This window comes from Taudactylus pleione, unplaced genomic scaffold (assembly GCF_031769625.1).
Source record: "Taudactylus pleione unplaced genomic scaffold, aTauple2 ptg000198l, whole genome shotgun sequence".
Taxonomy (NCBI): Eukaryota; Metazoa; Chordata; class Amphibia; order Anura; family Myobatrachidae; genus Taudactylus; species Taudactylus pleione.
Genome location: NW_028284600.1, coordinates 7,995,501 through 8,018,802, shown reverse-complemented (window position 1 = coordinate 8,018,802; position 23,302 = coordinate 7,995,501). Strand labels below are relative to the sequence as shown.

The 23,302-nt window shown below is 44.1% G+C and overlaps 1 protein-coding gene across 1 annotated transcript in view; it reads right to left on the bottom strand.

Annotated features, from left to right (window-relative positions):
• CPXM2 (carboxypeptidase X, M14 family member 2) overlaps window positions 1–23,302 on the bottom strand; it is a 123,523-nt gene that overhangs the window by 77,801 nt on the left and 22,420 nt on the right. Inside the window, exons 4-5 of the mRNA XM_088476888.1 lie at window positions 17,714–17,823; window positions 16,235–16,374 (exon numbers count right to left, since the gene is read on the bottom strand). Of these exons, the coding sequence (XP_088333014.1) occupies window positions 16,235–16,374; window positions 17,714–17,823 (250 nt within the window). The remainder of the gene's footprint in view (window positions 1–16,234; window positions 16,375–17,713; window positions 17,824–23,302) is intronic.

Here is a 23,302-nt window from a genome sequence, read left to right as displayed (position 1 = left end):
GCTCTCAATTTGGATTCATTTATGTAAGTGCCTTTATCCAGGCTTGCCTACCCTCCCGGCCCCCCGGGAAGGCAGACAAGATTTAATTTGAGGGTAATTACATCCAAATCAGGTGAACGGTGTAGGAATTACAACGGTTTCTATATGTGCCTCCCACTTTTTAAGGGGCCAAAAGTAATGGGACAAACTAAACAATCCTAAATCTAACTTTCACTTTTTAATACTTTGTTGCAAATCCTTTGCAGGCAATTACAACCTGAAGTCTGGAATGCATAGATATCACCAGACGCTGGGTTACATCCCTGGTGATGCTCTGCCAGGTTCACCTGCGGGGTGCAGGGCGCCCCAAAAATCCCTTTTTCAACACTTATTAATTAGTCTTACACATCTATACTTTACACTTCACTTTCACCCTTCTTCCTTTTTTCATGTGATGCCCTGGGGGAGACTCCTGGACTGGACGATTTTTGGGGCGCCCTGCGCCCAGGACGTGAACCTCTTAGTGTTAGGGACTGCTAGTAACAGAGAAGCCGTGACGAGGCCTAGCAGCTTCCCATGGATTTGCAAATGCATGCAACTAATATCTCTGAATTTCTATCACCATATAGTCTGCATGTATTGTTGCAGGTCCAATTCAGTGTGGTGAGGAACAATAGGGGGTTAACCCCCCTCCCCTTTTTTTCTACCCATAAGGAAAGGTAAGGGGGGGAGAGGGTTAGCAATAGGGAAAAAACTTATCTTGTCGGGATCTTCATCTCCTAGCTTCTGTCTTCGGGATTAGGTCTGCCGGGCTCACGTCCGGTGGTATTTAATACCGATTCCGTGTACCCAGCTATGGTCAAGACTTGGGTAGATGGGTAGAACGTGCCAGCAGTAGATAAATTATGTCTGGCAAGCTTTTAATGCCAGCGGGTGGCAACTGGCTTGAAGCTATGAATTTCACATGATGCAATCTTTATGCAAGAATAGGCATGTGCTTGCTTAAAACAGAGGACAGCAATGCTGAGCTAAACTGGTTCCCCCGCCTGCCACCACCTCCAGGCCCTATAGTGGACCCTCTGTACCCCTATAGTGCCAGTATTGCTTACATCCGGAACAGCTGCTATAAGCCTCTTTGGCGCCTGGGCAGTTTCCTCTTAAACCTACCCCTTACCCTGCCAATGTCCTATACACTATTACTTTTTGAAAACAAAAAAATTGCACGTTATCTGCTGCTTTACTATATTATAATCTTCTTGCAGTGAAACTACAGTCTATTCCCAGCTCTAACAGTCAATCTGCTCACTGAGAACTAAATCCAAAGACAAGTATAACGTGTTATCTACTGCAAAAATACCTAGATGTGCGAAGGGAATGACAAAGTGTGAAAGCCTGAGCTCAGGGAACAGATGCGATCTGTTTTTAATAACCAATGTATGCTAATCTATGCCGTTGGTTTCCTTTATCCACATATGTGACGAGCAACACTGTGAAAGATAATGTTGGATAAATAATACGTAATAGTCATAAAAAAAACACAAATATTTTTTCCTATAACTGACCCTCCAAGATTTATGGCATCCAGAACAGAATGCTGCCAAATTATTTCCCGATTGCAATGACCACGGCTAATTAAATAACTGACAGAAGTTTTGTTTCTTTATTTAAACATCAGTTTGATAAAAATAGAATTAATCTCAAATGAAATAACTCTCAACTGTCAGAGTTTTGACATCTTAAATATCTGGGGTTTAGAGCTTGACCCACGTAAACCATACTTGCCTACTTTCTGGAGGGGGCAGCCAGGTCGGCAATGTAGGGGTCACGGCCTGCCAAGTGGGCGGTGCAGGGGCGTGACAGTACAATCAGGTGATCGTGCCCCCCACTATACAATGCCACTATTATGGACTTTGTAAAGCAGGGGGCGGGGCCACAATGACGCAAATCACGTCATCAAGCTGCCCAGACCACCAACTTCACTTAAGTGGGCGGCTGTGGGCAGAAGAAGGCAGCCTCTGGGAGACTTGACTACTCTTTCAGGCATCCGGGAGACCCACCCAAGATACGGGAGCGGACATTCCGGGAGAATAAGCAAGTATGACATAAACTCAATTGGTGCCAGTATAAAAATAGCAAATACTGGCCTACTAGTCATTCCTGAAGTAACCCCAATTGGTTACACTGTGCAGAGGGTTGTGATTACAAGCAATCCTGGGCACAGAAGAAACGCACATGCTGTATGACTGCAATGTTTTTAGGGCCCGATTCAGACCCGCTCGCTAGGGAGTGTTCGCACGCAATCAGTAGAAATTTGCATTGTGCGCATGCATACGCATCGCAATGCGTGGGGGTGAACCAGAGTGAGCGATAGGGAAGCGTACGCTCGCCGCGCATAGACTGCCCTGGGTGGTGACAGGGGCTGGCCACTAGAAATGGGGGAGTGGAGGTGCAAAAGCAGGTGTGCCTGAGCGCCTTAACGCCGTTTCAGAGGCGTGCATAACTAACAGGCAGCGTCATAGTACATGTCACTTGGTTGTATTTCACACCGAAGTGCTTGCAGTAGGGTATGGTCAACCGCAAACGCTGCATTCGCTTCCGATAGTACTCGATGTACTGATGGTTGCATACACATCCTGGAGATGACGTGCGCAAGTGGGTGTCTTAAGACAGGCTGGTGGGCGTCTACATACACAGAGCGATCGCACGCCAAGACATAGTGGGCGTGCTAATGCCTTGCCGTGCGATCGCCTGCCATGCTGGGATTGAGCCGGATTTGTATACGCTGGGTGCGTGCGAACGCATCTAGCGAGCAGGTCTGAATCGAGCCCTTAGTTCACAAGAATGTTAACTGGATAACTGCAGTCTTTACGGTGAACTAATTCCAGTTCAGCTATGCAACGTTTGTGCCTTATGCATACGTGCCTGTTTTATTATCCAGGACCTGATTCAGAGATACAAGCAATGTGCAGAATGGGTCCTGCGTGATTCTACATAGAGCAGCAGCAGACTATCAGTGATTGACAGCCTACTGCCATTTGGGGGCCAGGGGGTGGCGATGGCCTCCATTTCACAAAACGGAGGCGTGTTGCCGCCGTTGGGGAGGAGAGAAGAGGCCTGGATATCCGTCTGCTGATGGTGATTTCCTGGCCTCTTTCCCTCATCTGCGATGGCCGGCCTGCGTGAGACCCATGGTCACTCAGCCGGCAGCGGGGGCAAGCAGATGTTCCAATGCTGCATACACAGATGCAGCTGGGATCATTAATGCATGCAGCAGGCGTGAAGCCTCCTGCCGCATTAATATAATTGCAAGGACGAAATTGCAAAGATGCTTATGTGCAGCTTTGCTATTCCGTCCACTGCTGAATCAGGCCCAAGTGCCATAACAGACAACTCTGAATCAGGTCCTGTAATCAGCTTGATATATTGTCCGGTTGCATGTGTCTGTACCCCTTGTACACGTCGACCATCAACGTTGCAGCCAGCAAGTTTTGTGTTATAGCAATAACGGGGCATAAAGTAACTAGTGCTATACACAGTCAGCAAAGCTACACAAGGTTACAACAACTTGATTCAAGAGAATGGTCACAATATGTGTTTCCTATTATCCACTTTCTTCCCAGGCATTTACTACTCAAAGCTGAAGTTAAATAAACCTTGGGTAAAGGAAACTTTTATTGTACCCAAAACGTTGGCTGTGGAAAGTGGCTGTAAATCACAGTATAGCGGATACTAAAATTACGTGCAATGAAATCCCTACGCCAAATGGAAAAAAACGTCAGGACAGTTAACAATCAATGCAAGGTTGGAGAGGTTATAGAAAGTACTAATGGAGTCCTATTTCACAACTGCTGCTTCATTAGTAGAAAGTCACCTCTAAACAATCTGTTTTTTATATATCCCCAAATGATAACTGATGATTTGCTAATTATTCTCATAAGCATTTCTGCCACCTTCTGGTGGAAAAATAAGCACATACAGTATTAAAGTTTTTTCTAACCTATATACTTGTGAGCTGGATATTTTAGCCATGTTGATTTAAGTACTGTATATATGAAAGACAGCAGTATCCCTTCCTTCCCTATTCACCAAAATGAATCTTAACAGGAAGCCAGGAGAAATGATGGCTGTATTTTAGTTTGCTGCAAAAACAAATGTCACTGTAGTCTTCAAAACAGTTAACATATATGGTCCATATAAACGAGCGCCTTTCCAGCTAGTATGTTAGGGACTGAGGGCCTGATTCATAAGGGATTGCAATTGCAACCGTGTACGCAGATCGGTCCATGGTGCGTACTGCGCATGCATTGCAGTGTGCGTGTCAGCATTGCGATCACCCAAGCAGAAAGAAAGCCATCGCAGAGTGAGTGACGAAAGGTCAGCGTTTGGGGGTGGTGACAGGGGAGTGGGCGGAGAAACGCAGGCGTGCCTGTCCATATGAACGCAGTTACTTGGACGTGCATAAATTAGCCACTGCGACGGTATACGCAGCTTGTGTACTCACTGCGTGCGACGAGGTTAGCAATTCCTGAGTAAGGTCAGACCTGCTGTAATTGTGTGTGAGGGGCCGATGTTACTCGATGTTCCCGATGTATACGCAGGACTACAAGGTATTATGGATGTGAGATAGCGGTAGTGAGCGTCTCTATGCTGGCTGTGCGACGGCTTTGAGATAGCATTCATTAGCATATTTTCACAGCAGATCTGCGTGCATAATCGCAGCTGCGATCGCAATAGCGATTCTTAGTGTACCAGGCCCTGAATGCTAATATAGTGCAGGTCAGTACCATCACAAAGCACTAATGGGGCCGACCCCCCATCCCCTCCTACCCACCCCCAAACATGTGACATCATCATCATGACATTATGAAGAGGCAGTCAGGACCCAGAATCTAGTCAGGTGGCTCTCGGGTGGCTCTCCAGGCTGCAGGGTGGTAAATACAGGTACCTCTGGTTCAGCGACAGTACTGCCCCCTTGGATTTGCACCATGGGCATCGCTCACACTTCCCTAGTCCCCTAGTTAGGGCCTTATAGTTCTGAGCCGTGACATGTGTCACAAATACATCGCTTTAATACATTCATATTATATATATTAGACTTGATCACTGTCCATAAGGATGAACAAATCCATAGCAAGTGATGCTTTTACTGGTAGTTTGCTTGCCTGGTTTTCCATTTGAAATGCAAAAACATTAAGATCTAGAAAAGGGGCGTGGTCGGCTGAAGGCAGGCGTGCCTGTGCGTTCGCATCGCTGTTACAGGGGCGTGCATAAATGAATCTCAGCGGTGCCGCAGGCAGCTGGGAACCTCTCTGCGTGCAAGAATCTCTCAAGTCCTGCGGCAGGGTCAGTTCTACCCTTAGCTTACACGCAGCTTCAATGGCACTCGATGTTCCCGATGTTTACGCTGTCAATCACGGCATAGGTGGGCGGCTTTATGTATTGCTGGGTGTCTGCTTCTCGTGCTCCAGTCTCCGTGCTTATGCATGGATTGGTATATTCTCCCAGCGGCTGGGGGCGTGCATCTGCTAGCCTGCGTTCCTTGCTGAATCAGGCCCACAGTCATTAACTAGTGTACTTGTTGTTTTCTAATCATACAGTAGCATAACAATTATATAGAACTGTTTGCTAACAGTTATAGCACTGGTGCTCTCACTGCTGGAAGAAAGTAAGGGGTCTATTTACTAAGCAGTGTTAGGAGACAGAGTGAAAAGTGATAAGGTGCCAGCCAATCAGCTCCCAACTGTCATCTCACAGGCTGTGTTTGAAAAATGACAGTTAGGAGCTGATTGGCTGGTAACTTATCTCCTTTCACTTTGTCTCCTGACACTGCTTAGTAAATAGACCCCTAAGGCAGTTTACTGGCTACATGTGCTTCTAATAGCACAGTGTTGTAAACAAGATACAAAGCCCTATGGATATCTTTTTTATGCAAATAAAGCATATAGGTATTGTAGGACAAAGTAATTTCCATCCTATAGGAATACATAATCAATGCCAGAAACTATTTTTTACATTTTTTTTAGTAACATTCCCATTCCCCCTTTCTTTCTTTAAAAAAATAAAATTAAATGTGTTTTTCTTTTTTCAAAAAACTTGCTAAAAAAAGTCCTAGGACATCAACTTCTCCAATGGATTCACAATAATAGTACATAGCATGAAGCTTGAATATTTCTGCTATGCTGATAGCCAGGGATAAGGAGCCTGATGTTGCCCCTTTAGGTGACACCTAGGGGCCTGATTCACTACGGATCGCAACACTGCGTACGCACGCAGTTCAACAGTGATAGCAAGCTAATCCACTGCGATTGTAATGCTAACTCAGCACTGCATAAGGACGTCCACTTTACCATATGCACATCTGTAATACTTAGCAGAATAGCAAAACCATCGGTACAATCGAGTAACATCGGAGCCACACTTGTACAAGCCCTGAGCTTACTCAGAAATTGCTAACAGCCACACACGGTATGAGACCTCAGGCTGCGTATGGCTATACAGTGGATAATTTATGCACGCCCCTGAAACGACGTTGCAACGCATTGGCACGCCTGCGTTCACCCCCCCATCACCACAAATGGCAGTTACTATCAATAACTCTGCTATGGGTCTGCGTAGACTCTGTATTCAGTTCGTACAGTGCCGGGCACCCTCCCTCATCCCCGAACATGCAACAACCTGACATTTACGTCAGGTTGGGCTGCATGTTCGGGCGATGAACGACAATGACCAACGACCTGTGTGAGTGCGCATCGTTGGTCGTTTGTCGTTATCGTTCAGCATTTTAGCATACACACTAGCCGATATAGTGAATGACTGAACGATAACGATATCGTTATAGTTCAGTCACTTAAAATATCGGCAAGTGTGTACGCACCTTAACAGCTCAGGTTTTAAGGCTTTCCATGCTTAAGCACAGGTGGCTTAATTAGTGCCTCTGTCATTTTGCTGTAACCACCTGTGCATGGCTCTCCTTATAACCTAGACTGCTAGGGTCCCTTGAGGACTGAGGTTGGGAAAACCTGCCCTGGGATGTGCATATAGCACTAGATTTTTCCCTCCGGTGCTGAGGTAGCTTTTGGCGGCCATGTAAGAAATATGTACATTTACACACATCAGTAGTAGTCTCCATACCCTCCAACATTTTTCAGCAAGAACTCGGTACAGGGGCGTGGCCACAGATTAAAGGGGGCATGGTCACAGATAAAAGGGCGTGTCCACGGGGGTCTTGAGGCAGCTGGCGGTGGCGGGTTTCAATCTTGCAGTATAAGTATACTGCAAGTTCTGTTTACCGACGCAAGCGTCAAGCCAGACTGTGGAGAACCACAGAGGACAGAGAAGAGCCGGCTGTCACTCAGCAGCGCTGCGGGAGTCATGTGTTCAGCAGCGCTGCTTAAGAAATCAGGTGATTGTACCCACCCGGTACAATCGGTCCAGCCCCTGTTTGCCGGTACAGACCATTAAATAACGGTACTGTACTGGCTAAAACGGTAGAGATGGAGGGTATGAGTCTATCACAAATGAGGTGAAGCAGACAGTAAGTGCATTCACAAGATGGCAGATTAGAGATTGTTCTCTACCTATTTACATATGTTGTAGTACAGTTAAGTCAGGAAGGAGATGTATCAAGCCTTGGAGAGAGATAAAGTTGTCCAAATCAACCACTTTGCTTCTGTCATTTTAAAGGCTGTGGGGGAGATGTAACAAACATTGGAGGGGTATATTTACGAAGGGTCGATTTTAATAGATTTGGATCGATTTAAAATCGATTCAAAACCATCAACATCGATGTTGTACTTCAGGGACAAAGGGCTCTATTTACTACAATCCGCATATTGAATGCAGATTGTAGTGTGATATTATCGACTGAATTCGCATTGCGGATTCAGGCAATATCACAGGGATTTACTACAAATCCCTTGCAGGGACAGAGCTTGCGATAAAGCTCTGACCCTGCGAATCCCCTCCGCACACTAGTCACGGTGATTTCGCAAAAAATACCATCACCTGATGGCCGGGCCGCAGTGCACTATGGGAGACCAGCTGACCGGAGGGGAGACAAATTGACAATTTTTTTTTCTTTTTTTTACAGTAATCAGCTTGCGGTCTGTTTAGACCACACAGCTGATTACTGGGACCGACTCCCGGCTCTGCTCTGCCTGTTACAGTAGAGTAGGAGCCTGGTAACCGTGGGAGACCCTGGATAACGCCACCTCCAGGTGGCGTTATTATCACAGGGCTTTCCCAGGTATTGTTTTGCAATTTATTTTGAGTAACTCTGGTCGGATCACATTTCCCATTACAAGTATGGAAATGCGATCTGATTACTAAAAATAAGTGATACTTGGGGGTTGGAGTAGAATTTTACGAATTTTACTCCAATTGCCCTGTAATAACTATAGGTGATACTAAAATAATGTGAAAAGGGTGTGAAAACACCCTTTTTCACTTTATTTTAGTAAAAATAATGTTAATAAATAGAGCCCTAAATCAAACAGTTACTAGGGCTCTATTTACTACAATCCGCATTGGTAATGCAGATTGTAGTGTGATATTACCGAGTGAATTTGCATTGCGAATTCAGGCAATATCACATGGATTTACTACAAATCCCTTGCAGGGACAGAGCTTGCTATAAAGCTCTGTCCCTGCTAATCCCCTTCGGAGCCTTATCACGGTATTTTCGCAAAAAATACCGTGATTAAGTGCCCGCGCATGCACCGACCGTTCGCCGCAGCTACCCCCCCTCCGGCGCTAAGCCCTGCCCACCGGCACTAAGCCCCGCCCCCCACGATCGTGGACCCCTGCGACCCCCCCCTCCCCCCCCCGTGACCCCCCTCCCTTACTTACACTTACCTTCATGCTCCAGGCCTCCGGTGATGTCTTCCATTCCTCCGGTCAAGTGATCTCCCATACTGCACTGGGGCCCGATCACCTGTTGACCAGGCAGCAGTGCACTGTGGGAGACCAGCTGACCAGAGGGGAGTCATCAAAGGAGGCCCGATCAACGGTCCCTGGAGTCAGGTAAGTACATTTTTTTTTCACTATTTTTTTTTCTTTATTTTACAGTAATCAGCTTGCGGTCTGGTTAGACCACACAGCCGATTACTGGGACCGACTCCCGGCTCCGCTCTCCCCGTTAGAGCAGGGCAGGAGTCCGGTAACCGGGGGAGACCCTGGATAACGTCACCTCCAGGTGGCGTTATTATCACAGGGCTTTCCCTGGTATTTTTTCACATTTTATTTTTAGTAAATCTGGTCGGATCACATTTCCCATTACAGTTATCGGAAATGCGATCTGATTACTAAAAATAAGTGATACTTAGGGGTTGGAGTAGAATTTTACGAATTCTACTCCAATTGCCCTGTAATAACTATAGGTGTCACTAAAATAATGTGAAAAGGGTGTGAAAACACCCTTTTTCACATTATTTTAGTAAAAATAATGTTGATAAATAGAGCCCTAATACTTTAAAAACCAAATCAAAAATTGTGTTAGTAAATGTGTGATTTAACCCCAGAAACACAACATTGATGTTAATCGATTTAGATTGATTTTGATTGATTTTAAATTGATCAAATGCATTACAAATTGACCTTAGTAAATATACCCCAGAAAGTGGAGAGAGATAAAGGGGTCCATGTACAGTACTAAGTCTTGGATAGAGATAAAGTGGACAGTGATAAAGTTCCAACCAATCAGCTCCCAACTGTCATTTTTCAAACACAGCCTGTAACATGGCAGTTAGGAGCTGAGTGGCTAGTACTCTATCTCTCGCCATTGTATCTCTCTCCAAGGTTTGATACATCTCCTCCTGTGCTGGATAAATGACAGTTAGAAGCTGATTGATCTGTCTGGGCAACTTCTCCACTTTAGGCCTGATACATCTCTCCCCATAATGACACATCTCCCCCTATAATGATACATCCCCCCCTATAATGATACATCCCCCCCTATAATGATACATCCCCCCTATAATGATACATCTCCCCCATATAATGATACATCACCCCGCTATAATGATACATCTCCCCCCATAATGATACATCTCCCCCTATAATGATACATCACCCCCATATAATGAAACATCTCCCCCTATAATGATACATCACCCCCCTATAATGATACATCACCCCTATAATGATACATCTCCCCCATATAATGATACAACCCCCCCTATAATGATACATCTCCCCCCTATAATGATACAACCCCCCCTATAATGATACATCTCTCCCTATAATGATACATCTCCCCCTATAATGATACATCTCTCCCCATAATGATACATCTCCCCCTATAATGATACATCACCCCGCTATAATGATACATCCCCCCCTATAATGATACATCCCCCCTATAATGATACATCTCCCCCATATAATGATACATCACCCCGCTATAATGATACATCACCCCGCTATAATGATACATCCCCCCCTATAATGATACATCCCCCCTATAATGATACATCTCCCCCATATAATGATACATCACCCCGCTATAGTGATACATCTCCCCCCATAATGATACATCTCCCCCTATAATGATACATCACCCCCATATAATTATACATCTCCCCCTATAATGATACATCACCCCCCTATAATGATACGTCCCCCCTATAATGATACATCTCCCCCATATAATGATACAACCCCCCCTATAATGATACATCTCCCCCCTATAATGATACAACCCCCCCTATAATGATACATCTCTCCCTATAATGATACATCTCCCCCTATAATGATACATCTCTCCCCATAATGATACATCTCCCCCTATAATGATACATCACCCCGCTATAATCATACATCCCCCCCTATAATGATACATCCCCCTATAATGATACATCTCCCCCATATAATGATACATCACCCCGCTATAATGATACATCTCCCCCCATAATGATACATCTCCCCCTATAATGATACATCACCCCCATATAATGATACATCTCTCCCCATAATGATACATCTCCCCCTATAATGATACATCACCCCCCTATAATGATACATCCCCCCTATAATGATACATCTCCCCCCTATAATGATACAACCCCCCTATAATGATACATCTCTCCCTATAATGATACATCTCCCCCTATAATGATACATCTCTCCCCATAATGATACATCTCCCCCTATAATGATGCATCACCCCCCTATAATGATACATCCCCCCCTATAATGATACATCTCCCCCATATAATGATACAACCCCCCCTATAATGATACATCTCCCCCATATAATGATACATCACCCCCCTATAATGATACATCCCCCCTATAATGATACATCCCCCTTATAATGATACATCTCCCCCATATAATGATACATCCCCCTCTATAATGATACACCCCCCCATAATGATACATCTCCCCCTATAATGATTCATCTCCCCCCTATAATGAACAGCAGTCTTAGCTGTAATACAACATATGTAAAAAATATCTCCCACTATATGTGTAATTCTTCTCTTGACACTACGGGGCCTATTCATAATCACTTAATTGTCACAAAAGCAGGTGAAAAAGCACATTTTCACCTGCAATTGTGACAAGTATTCGGGCCATTCATTAAGAAGGTGCAGCAGGAGATATCACTCCTACTTACCTTCCGTTTGCGGAATAGCCTGCTGTCCAGATACACTAGTATGGGGACAGAATTCATCAAGCTCCGAAAATATTAGATTCGCTGGAGGTCTGGCATCAGTAGCTGACATGTAGAGTTTTACCGCACGTGTTTCTTTAACAATCAAAAATAAGCCATAAACCAATGTGTTATTTTTGGTGTCCGTGTACACTAAGCTTGGTGGTGGGATTATCTGCTAGGGGGCACCAACAAAAATCTTGACTAGGGCATAAAATTGCTTAGGGCCGGCTGCGCAGAGAACCTCACTGGAGCACGGATCTCCGGTCCCTGGATGCAGGTAAGTGTTTTATTTTTTGTAACTAATTTTTTATAGTGATCAGCTTGTGCTCTATTTAGACCAAAAAGCTGACCACAGGTGCCAGCTCCCAGCTCTGCTCTGACTGTCAAGAGTCGGGGATCTGGGGGAAAGCCCTAATAATGCTATCTGAAGGTGGCGTTATGATCAAAGGGCTTCCCCCGGTGTTTTATCACAATTTATTTTTAGTAAATCTGGGCAGATCACATTTCCCATTACAAGTATGGGAAATGCGATCTGTTTACTACAAATATGTAAATTGAAGGGATTAGGGTAGTTATTCACGAAGCCTACTCCAATTGCCTTTTAATAAATTTATGTGTTACTGTTTTCACATTATTTTAGTAAAAATAATGTTAATAAATATGCCCCTAAAAGAGGAAGATCTTTAAAAAACCAAGTTAGTTTAGTTATTATATTTTTTTAAATTGGCACTTTAAATTCTGCACCAAAATCGCCAACATCTGTGGCTGTCTGCAACGTCTACTACATATACCCGGTTTCCTATTACATATACCCCAACATTTCCTATTACATATACCCAGGGCCAGATTAACAATGAGGCAGGTGGAGCTGCAGCTCCAGGACCTCCCATGAAAATAGGCCCATATGATCCAGTGCAGTGTAGCGTTGACAAGAAAAAAAAAATTCATATTACCACCCAGCTCTTTCATCCCAAGTCCCGGCTGCTGCAATGAAACATTGCCCTTTCACTCTCTCCAACCGATCGAATGTCTGGAGCCCCACCGGCACTGACCCCCGGCCCCGCCAGAAGCTCTGCCCCCCTGCCTCACATATGGGCCAAAGCTCCGTCTCCGTGCAGCATGAGGCTCCGCCCCCTTTGTCACCCACAGCTGGGTTACCCGGTGATCCGAAGCTCCGCCTCCTGGATCATCATCTGAAGTCCCCCATGTCATCTGAAGCCCCACCCCATGCATTCACCTGACCAATCACCTCACTCGCAGCAACTGAGTTGGCAGACGGCCCGGGCGCTGAAATCAGAGTGCAGAGGCTGAGCTGCCTAGCACAGGATGGAAGGCAGCTGTCACTGGCCGTGAGGAGAAACCAACATGCATAGACAGAGTACCTTCCCACAGGTCAGTGTAATGTCCGGCCCCTGTGTACAGTATGTATGTTTATACAGGGTGCGTGTGTATATACATGTGTATAAGTGTATATATATATATACTACCCCAACATTTGCCCCTGAACTCGAGCTGCTGGACTGCCCCTGTCACTGATTGTCAAGGGTCCACCTCGCTGCAGACCACTGTGACGCGCTCAGCGGCACATCTAATGGCACCGGCAGTAATATTTTAGGGGGTATCGCGTATCGGCTGGTAATTTCTTAATGGTATGCTGTACCGGCCTGTACCACATTCCTTGCACCACTGCAGGCTGTGACAAATATTAGAATTGCACATGGTACATGTGCTGAAGCTTTGGTCGCACAGAATGGATGTGGGAACTGAAAAGCCAGAGCCATTTTTCTTGCGCATGTAATCGCAGGCGCCTAATGTGACACGCCCCCAAAATGGTCACGGATTCCTACGTTCTTTGCCGCTACTCCCTGTTATCTCCCTCAATGCTTCCTGACTGTCAATCACACTGTGAGAAAAAAGTCGCTGTGAGCGACTACAATGTAATGTACAGTGATGCCTGCACAGTGCGACTTAGATGAATGCGTAGTTTACCAATAGTCTCTCACCTGCAAAAATATCGGCACTGCGAACAACTTTGAATCAGGCCCATAGCTACACTATAAGGGTAGGCACTAGTTATGCCCTCTATAGAGCTAGTAGCCACATTCATGGCACAGAACACACCCCCTATGTAGACCACACTGGTCACGCCTCCACATCACTAATCACCCCCTGCAGCGGCACCCAATAGGCCCTTCATGCATTTCAGCTCCAGGTCCATGTGGACCTTAATCTGGCACTGAATATTCCCCAACGTCTTCTATTACATATACCCCAACGTCTCCTATTACACATACCCCAACGTCTTCTATTACATATTCCCCAATGTCTCCTATTACATATACCCCAACATCTCCTATCTCCTTTTACACATACCCCAATATCTCTTATTAAATATACTCCTACATCTCCTATTACATATATCCCAAGGTTTCCTATTACATATACCCCAATATCTCCTTTCACACATACCCCAATATCTCTTATTACATATACCCCTACATCTTCCTATTACACATACACCAATGTTTCCAAATTACATATACTCCAACGTCTCCTATTACATATACTCCAACATCTCCTATTACATTTACCCCAACATCTCCTATTACATATACCCCATCTTCTTCTATCACATATACCCGATTGTCTACTATTACATATACCCCAATGTCTCCTATTACATGTACCCTAACGTCTCCTATTACATATACACCAATGTTTCCTACTACATAGAACCCTACATCTCATATTACATATACCCCAAAATGTCCTATTACATATACCCCAATATCTCCTAGTACATATACCCCAATGTTTCCTATTACATATAACCCATATACTGTACCCCAACATCTCCTATTACATATACCCCAATGTTTCCTATTAGATATACCCCAACATTTCTTATTACATATACCCCAATGTCTCTTATTACATATAACCCTACATCTCCTATTACATACTGTATACCCCAACAACTCCTATTGCATATACCCCAACACCTCCTATTCCATATGCCCCAACGTCTCCTGTTACATACTCAGGGGCGCCGAGAGGGGGGGGAGCGGGTACAAATTACCCAGGCCCGAACTTCCTGAGGGGCCCAGCGGGGGCCCGGGTCCGACGCCACCCCCTCCTCCATCACAGCAGCCCAGCACACAGCGTGTGCTGAGCTGCAGTGGGAGACTGCTTGTGGCTGCTGAGCAGTAGCCACAGCAGTCTCCTATGCCTGTGGGGGGGAGCAATCACCCTGATCGCACCCCCCCTGGCTTTGAAAATATTTTTTTTTAATTTTTTTTTTCTGAAGGGGGGCGTGGCCATGCCTCCCACGTTTAGGCCACGCCCCCTGTTACCCGGGCCCACCGCAGCTCTTGTCGAGCCTGTACATACTGTATACCCCAACAACTCCTATTACATAAACCCCAACATCTCCTATTACATATACCCCAACGTCTCCTATTACATACACCCCAACGTCTCCTATGACATACTGTATACCCCAACAACTCCTATTGCATATACCACAACATTTCCTGTTACATATATACCCCAATGTCTCCTTTTAGATATATCCCAACATCTCCTATTACATATACCTCAACATCTCCTATTACATACTGTATACACCAACAACTCCTATTGCATATACCCCAATGTCTCCTGTTACATATATCCCCAATGTCTTCTATTAGATGTATCCCAACATCTCCTATTACATATACCCCAACATCTCCTATTACATATACCCCAACATCTCCTTCCCCATTTGTTTTGGCATATGTTGGGAGGTATGAAAATGCCTTTTGCAGGCTTATTGTGACAAGTGTTTATTTTATTCCGAGAAACAAGTATCAGGATCCACCCTCATCCCCTCGAGAAATCCTACATTTGCCCCCAAACTTTTTTTTTATATATTCCATTGCTAAGTCATTGCACTTTACAGTTATTTATTTTTCACACTGTATATTTCATTTCACCACATCGCCATGGTAACTTTGCTTGTGCGATCATGCGTTATTGCTCTTTTAATCTCTCAGTCTTGTGTTTCTTTGTTTTATTGTGGCGGGTTTTCATTTGCAAGCCATCAAATTAGATTTAATTGCCTTATTTATAATTTTGATAAACTGTGCTCCTCCTCGTTCTTATTTTTGCTTACCACTTCAAAGCCTATGCTGGTCTGCTCGTATGCTTTGATGTTCTGTGGTAATTCAACCAATCTGGGTAATCTAATTATACTATTTACCAATAGAAGTGATTTGAGGTATTGCAGTGACCTATGTCCACATAGTCTTGTAGGCATCAGCTACAGTACAGCCCATATGCTGAAATCCTGGTGCACACACGTAGTAGCTGAACACAACAGTACAGCCTGAAGTCAGACTGTAACAGGTAACCGTGTTTATTTACAGAATAAGGTGAAGGGATAAACTCATAAAATGGATAATTCTTTCAATTACAAACTCAAAAATTTGCAGCTAAATAATAATTAGCAATGTCATAGCAATTAGTGATATAGGAGGAGCGGATGGACTATAAGACTGGTCCATCATGCATGGTTCTAAGGTAGATGAGGATATAATATAACAATGAGATACTCACAGCCAGAGAGAGTTCCTGCCTTGTGTGACGACTCCTGTGAACTTGGTCAGTCTTCGGGCATCTATCTCCAACCATTGTTGCAGATCACTTCTCCCAGCACACCAAGCCCCATCGTAAAGGTCATTCTCATTTACCCCCGCCTGTAAAGTAACAAATACACCGCAGGGCAATGAATTTTCACAAAAATAAACTGTTCCGTTGCCATGCGAAAGACCAATTAGTACTATATAGAAGGAAATCTTTGCTGGTTCATGTCACTGCACATTTGCTCTTGACTGTAATAAACTATGTTTACACATGTTTACTGTACATACACCAAAATGCTGGCTCCTTCTCAGTGACAGAGAGCCAAGCGCTGCACACCAACATCACAGAGTCACTCTCTGGGGGCATCCCGACATCTCTGGGAGTGCTGGGCACGCCCCCAGAGATTAATCGGGGGTGCCATGAGGCCACGCCCCTTACCCATGAGGCCATACCCTCTTTTCGGCATGCGCAAGGAGTTTATTGGCTGCACTGGGTGTCACCGACCCCAATGCCACCACTGGCTACTGCACATGTGCCACTTCCAACTCAATGCATGTGCACAATTACCACAAGTCTTTTTCCCCTGTCCTCTGGACAGTGAGGACATGCCCCTGAGTGCCTCAGGCAGGAGGAAGACACATAACTGGTGCCACATATAAGTACAGCGGTATAAGTAATGTATATACTGTATTGAAAGGAAACCCATGAGGTTTCCTGCACTTCAGCTGATCTTAGCCATTCTTACTATGACAAAGGCCGCTAATTGGCTAAGAACTGTCGGACTCTTCCTGTATCTAGTCATGATTGGCTAAGAGTCTGGCAGCTCTTAGGCAATTAGCGGACTGGTCCATCCCGATGCTGGTTAAAGGACTATAGGAGGAACTTCAAGTTGTTTTTCCCCCCGATTCTCCTCTACCAGCACGGGCTCATATATCCAGGGCTGGTTATGCTTTGGGGGGGGGGGGGGGGCGACCCACGTAATTTTTAAAAACTTTTAATAACCCTTTCATGACTGTTTTACACTCAGAAGCATGCACAGATCACATTGATCTGTGCATGTTTCTGCTAAACTTGCTTCTCAGGAGGAAGTCTATTTGATACGTCTATTTTGTCCTGAGTTTTCTCCATTTACGATCGTGTTAGCAGACATTATATGATTCTTGGTAAATCTCTGGTTTCTCTTCCTGTCTATGGAAATTACTTGCAAGTTTGGCCAATAGTGTGTTGACTTTAGTAAATCTGTGTGTTTTTAAATCTGAGGAAACTCTCACGGGAATACTAACTCGGCCAGAAACGATTCTTAGTAAATTTACCCCCTAATGTACAAATGCCACTTGAGTTAGCACAGAGTAGCAGAAACTCTGGTCACATTCCTGCTTTCCTGTGCGATAGACTGTTCTTTGAATGACATTCCTCCATTGTGTCTGATCATTATCAGAGACGGTTACTCACCTGGATATTGAGGCGCCCTCGGTGAGCTCCTAGGCCATAACGCTTCACAGTAGAAGCATGGAACTGGAAGTCTGTTACTTTTAAGGTTTCCAAACCAAGTGGAGGACAGCCTATGGGATGAAGACCAAGCAAGTAACCATTAATCAATGGAGATGTGTGAACAAGTAACATGTTCTTCAGATCAGTCCTATATGTCTCCATAGAGCTCTGCCCTGATTCCCAGCACTGCACTGAAATCATGGAACCCGTCCTAGCAAAATATCTCATGTTCATAATTTAGGGATGTGCAGGCTCGGATAGGTTCGAGTTTGCACGTGGAGTTCGGATTTTTCCCTCCAAAAAAACGGAACTCAGAACGAGGCAAAACGTCATCTTACATGGACGAACATCATCATTCCTGGTCTTTTGTCCAGGAATGATGATGTTCGTCCATGTAAGATGACGTTTTGCCTCGTTCTGAGTTCCGTTTTTTTGGAGGGAAAAATCCGAACTCCACGTGCAAACTCGAACCTATCCGAGCCTGCACATCCCTAGTTCATATATATATATATATATATATATATATATATATATGTCTATAAACAGTGCTTAGTGATGTCATTGCATAGGTAGGTATTCTCTAAGAAGATGTATGTAATATAAGTAATAATAAAAGTACATCAGACATGCAATAATGTATCTAATGAAGTTTAAGTTCTGATGATATTAAGACCATGTAATGGCAGAATGCAGCATTCTGTAGACATCACATATACCATATACCATTTTTCACTCAAGTCTCTCAGGAGATCTTTAAGGGGGAGAACTACCCTTATTTCTCTTATGAGCACTTTATTTCATTATAGAGATTATCCTTAGCCTTCTGTTAGTATTACCTTTCTTCATTTCACCTTCACTACTGCACTTTTTGGACCATATCCTCACTCTTTATTTCTTCACTTGTAGTGGATAATGTCATGTTGTTATTGATTGACTTTCAGGACTGTCTGTGTTTTCAACATGAGGTGGTGTGTGATGAGTAGAGCTGGGTACACATTAGATGATATTTCGGGCAATCCGATGGATTGTTCCAATATATTGTCAATATCGTTTAATGTGTACTCACTATGTCGGACCATGCAAACTCCTGTTTGGTTGTCAGTCGCATCATCAGGTCAGCCTACATGCAGCTCAATGTGATGATGCGACTGATGACCCCATGCAGTTTGATGTGGCAGGGGCCGACATATCGGGCGGTCAGGCGCCGGACCGTCTAATGTGTACTGGTCGCCCTATATGTCGTCCCGTAGCCCGTAAAGTCGCTCATTGGATCGCTGGGTACACATAGTTTAATGTGTACCCAGCTTACGTATCTGAAATAACAGATGTGTTTGGAGGCTGTAGATGTGCTTTATGCCAGATCTCTCTGGAAGTGACATCACTAAAACTGGTGGGAGGGGTCAAAATTCGTTCCAACTGTCATTACATGCCAATGTGAGGATATAATTTTTATCACCCTTCAACTATATATATATATACACACATATATATATATATATATATATATATATATATACCGTATATATATATATATATATATATATATATATATATATATTAGAAAATCACTGAGGGGCTGAATGACTGATTAGGCTGAGTGGCAAAATGAAAACTCGGATGTGGTAAAACATTTATGAAATCTGCGTTTCTCGCTGGAGATGGGGTTTCTCCACACCTATTAAAGGGTCACTAACGTTGAAAATATTTGCAGAGTCCCACTGGCTAAAGCTTCCCTATGCAAAGCAAAGGGAGCCTGTTTAACAAGGAGTTCAGCTGTACCAGTGCCACCACAATCCTCATTCTGCTATCGAACACTCAGACTTTTTATTTGTGGAACTGAACCCCTGTATCCCCAAGACTGGCCTGGCAAAGCAGTAAGTATGTTGTTGTATAATGATTTAGTGGTGAGGTTTCCAAACGCGGTCCTCAAGGCACCCCAACGGTGCAGGTTTTAGAGCTATCCATGGTTGAACACAGGTGTTTAAATCAAATTGACTGAGGGGGTTGGGTATGGGATTCCAGCTGTCACAATCCCGGCACTAAGAGGTAAGTTTCCTACACCTTACTCTTACCCCTATCCTAACCCTCCCTCCCCGATGCCTGACACTAACCTCCCACCTAAACCTAACCTCCCCCTCCCCCTCCCTGCACCCTAAACTTAACCCTCTCCCCTTAGTGCCTAACCCTGACTCTCCCCCTAGTGCCTAACCCTGACTCTCCCCTAACCCCCGATATTTACCTTCGGGATGCCGGCAGTCGAGATTCCGGAGCCGGGATCCCGACTCTGTCGGAGTTCCGGTGCCGGTATTTAGACCATCAACATCCCATCTGCTGGGATGCTGACTACATCCTGACTGAGGTACTAATTAACTCAGCTGTGCTAAACCATGGATATCTCTAAAACCTGAAGTGTGGGGGTGCCTTAAGTGAAGTGCATTTGGGAACCTTTGATTTAGCAGATAGAATGGCTGCCACCACTGTGTGTAGGGAAAACGCACGCCTTCCAACTGTACTAATTTTAGATGGACAGTCCCGATATACTTAAAGCAAACTTCAGCATCTAAAGTTAAAAGTAGAGCACTTTCAACGTGTACTTTGAGCAGTAATAGTTTTAAAATGTGGCATTAACATATATTTGCACACAGCTGACTATTCCTGTAGCTTTGCACATGTCCAGACATTATTATAAAGTTGCGTATAGTGAGGATAGAAGAAATAGTATGATAACACAAAGTCCTGCAGGCAATGCTAGTGCAGGAATCTGCTGTCATGTGTATTCAGGTTATAAACGACAACTGGCGTATTTTATGAGACAGTAACATTTTCCATTTACACTTGAGCTGGTCTCAGATTCTACGTAAGGTAAACTGTGGAGAAGATTCTGCAGCCAAAACCAGAAGATATATATTTATACAACAGTCTGTCTGTGGGTTTAATAAGCAAAGAAAGTGTGTGGGAGATTAACGACATGTAAAGGTCATTAATTGCTGCCCCCTTCAAGGCATCTTCTCCCCAGAGCCTGGTAGTGGGTGATTAGTTTTGAACACTGACACTTCAGAAGAACAATGCAGCGTGTTTAATGCCTTCATTTGCCTCCTGTAATGCGCAGGAGCAGGACTAAGCTTAGACCAATCTTCCCAAACTGTGAAGGGATTTCTTCTGCACTTCAGAGGACCCCGGTCTTAGATCTGGAAGGTTGCAGATCTAAAAATTCTCTGGAGGTAATTATCATTATAACTAAAAATTCTCTGGAGGTAATTAGGTTTAGAACTCGCATGGCGATCTACCTAATTACTGGAGGAATTCATCATTCCTCCTCTCCTTAAGTATCTATTCTGAAAAGCTGTAATTTTTGCGATGACAGCTTCTCATGGAATAGATACTTTTCCCTGCCCAGTCCTATGTTATCGCAGCTGTAATCAGTGCTGCGCATGCGCCGTTCCGTTCACAAAATCGGAGCATGCGTAGCACAGATTACACCTGCGATTATTCTGTGTGTCCCCCCCTTCCCTCCCCTTCACTTACCTGGCCGGCTGTAGCCACTGACCCCGATCTCCCGCCCGGCCATGGTCTGCAGCAGACAGCACGGACAGGCAGAGGAAGCTAAAGATTTTTTTTTTAAAACTTTATTTTGTTCTCACAGCCGCAATGCTGTGAGAACACGGAGCAGCAGTCGGAGGCTAGGAAGGGCAAGAGCAATGGAGGGAATGGAGGAGGACCTGCCCAGCTGAAAGCAGTTAAGCATAACCCGCTGTACACCACCTCACAGTGGCGGATAGTAACACCATCAAATTCCAAAAATACATAATTACATAATTTTTATGTTTTTGATGAATAGCATAATTTCCATATCCCCATACTAATGGGGAGTGTGGAAATTAATGCGGACAGACTTAACCAGGAGATATCAGTGATATCTCCTGTGTTAAGTGTGTTCATGAATACTAAAATAACGGTAATTAAGGAAAATGTCCTTAAAACCGTTATTTTAATGTTGATGAATAGGTCCCTGTGAGAGAAAGTACCAACCAATCTGCTTCTAACTCTCACTTTACAGGCTGTGGGCCCAATTTATCAATGATGCATACCCCCTTTAGCGCTCGCTATCCTTTCCTTATTCAACAAGCGGTATACTAAGATTATCGCTGTTTGTCACAACATCGCTCTCACCATCTTCAGATGGTGAGAGCCATTGCCAAGTGTAAATATATATTAATACCGGCAATGGGGACCAAGGGCTGCCTTTACAGCTTCAGCTAAGCCTTCCAGGCACTGCTGGGTCCCCTTGTATTTGCATTTGTGTGCAGACGGACTGTCATGCATGCGCATTACACAGGAGCCTGTCACTCTGAGCGGAGGTCCCCGCCGACGATGAGGACTTTGCTGGACCTCGCCGGAGGGGTAAGTATTGGTAAAGAGGCATTTTCGTTTATATCAAGGTCTTGATAAAGCAGCCAGGCGAAACGTGCGTTGGTGTTTCAATCCACAATACCGCTGGTTACACTCAGTTGTTATAGGGATGGCTTAATATGACGAAACATGTTTTATAACTGCAGCAGCTAGAGAGGATATCAGACCATTAATATAGTATTCCTATTGATAAGAAATATGTTAATATCATTAAAGGGACAACCACTGATAGACTAAGTGGGAATCACATATAGCTAGCTAGCTCAGAATATAGTAATAGGGCTATTGCATTATGAATAAACTGCCATTGAGCAGAGAAATATAAACTGTTACTAATGTAACTACTCTGAACCTGTTTTTCTTAATCTGATACATTGCAATCTAACTGTAACATAATTTGTTACATTACAGCTACTGTAGTCAAACACTCCTCTTTAAATGAATATCACTGACATAAGATAATGGATATAGACTGATACAATATATATGGTAATGTATATATATTGTATCAGTGATATTATGAGGACAATATAAAACATAACATACTGTAAACCCATTCCACAAAGATATAAAGATATATGACCAGCGGTATTACATAAGTTTTAATACACTAAATTTCTTTCTTTCATGAACAGTTTTATGTTATGTTTGAACCTTGATTATATTTTAAATATTTCGCCAGATTGGTAACCCCAAAATGACACAATTTTAATTAGAAACTAATAAAGATTAATATGTTATCAATGTGGGCTGACGTAATAGTGTAGTAAAGACTCTACTTTTTTCTTTGTTTTTTTTTTTTTTTCTTTGTTTCTTCTTTGAATTTTGAAAAAGCATTTCAGGGAGATTGTGAAAGCAGCACCTATGAGGGCGGCGGTAAGTGGGTGTGTACTGCTATATATGAGGGGCGTGTCATAAACCTGATTTACATCCAATTGTAAACGTGCCCCAAAGTAGTTACTAAGGCCCTGATTCAGACCCACTCGCGAGCGGCTGTCCGCTCGCAAGTGGGTCGATGTTCTGCACTGAGCATGCGCACGACAGAGGGAGCTCCATCGTGCGCATGCGCCAGTCGCGACGAGCGAAGGAAAGTCCTTCGCTCGTTGTGTCTGATCAAAGGGGGCGTGCTGTCGATGTTGA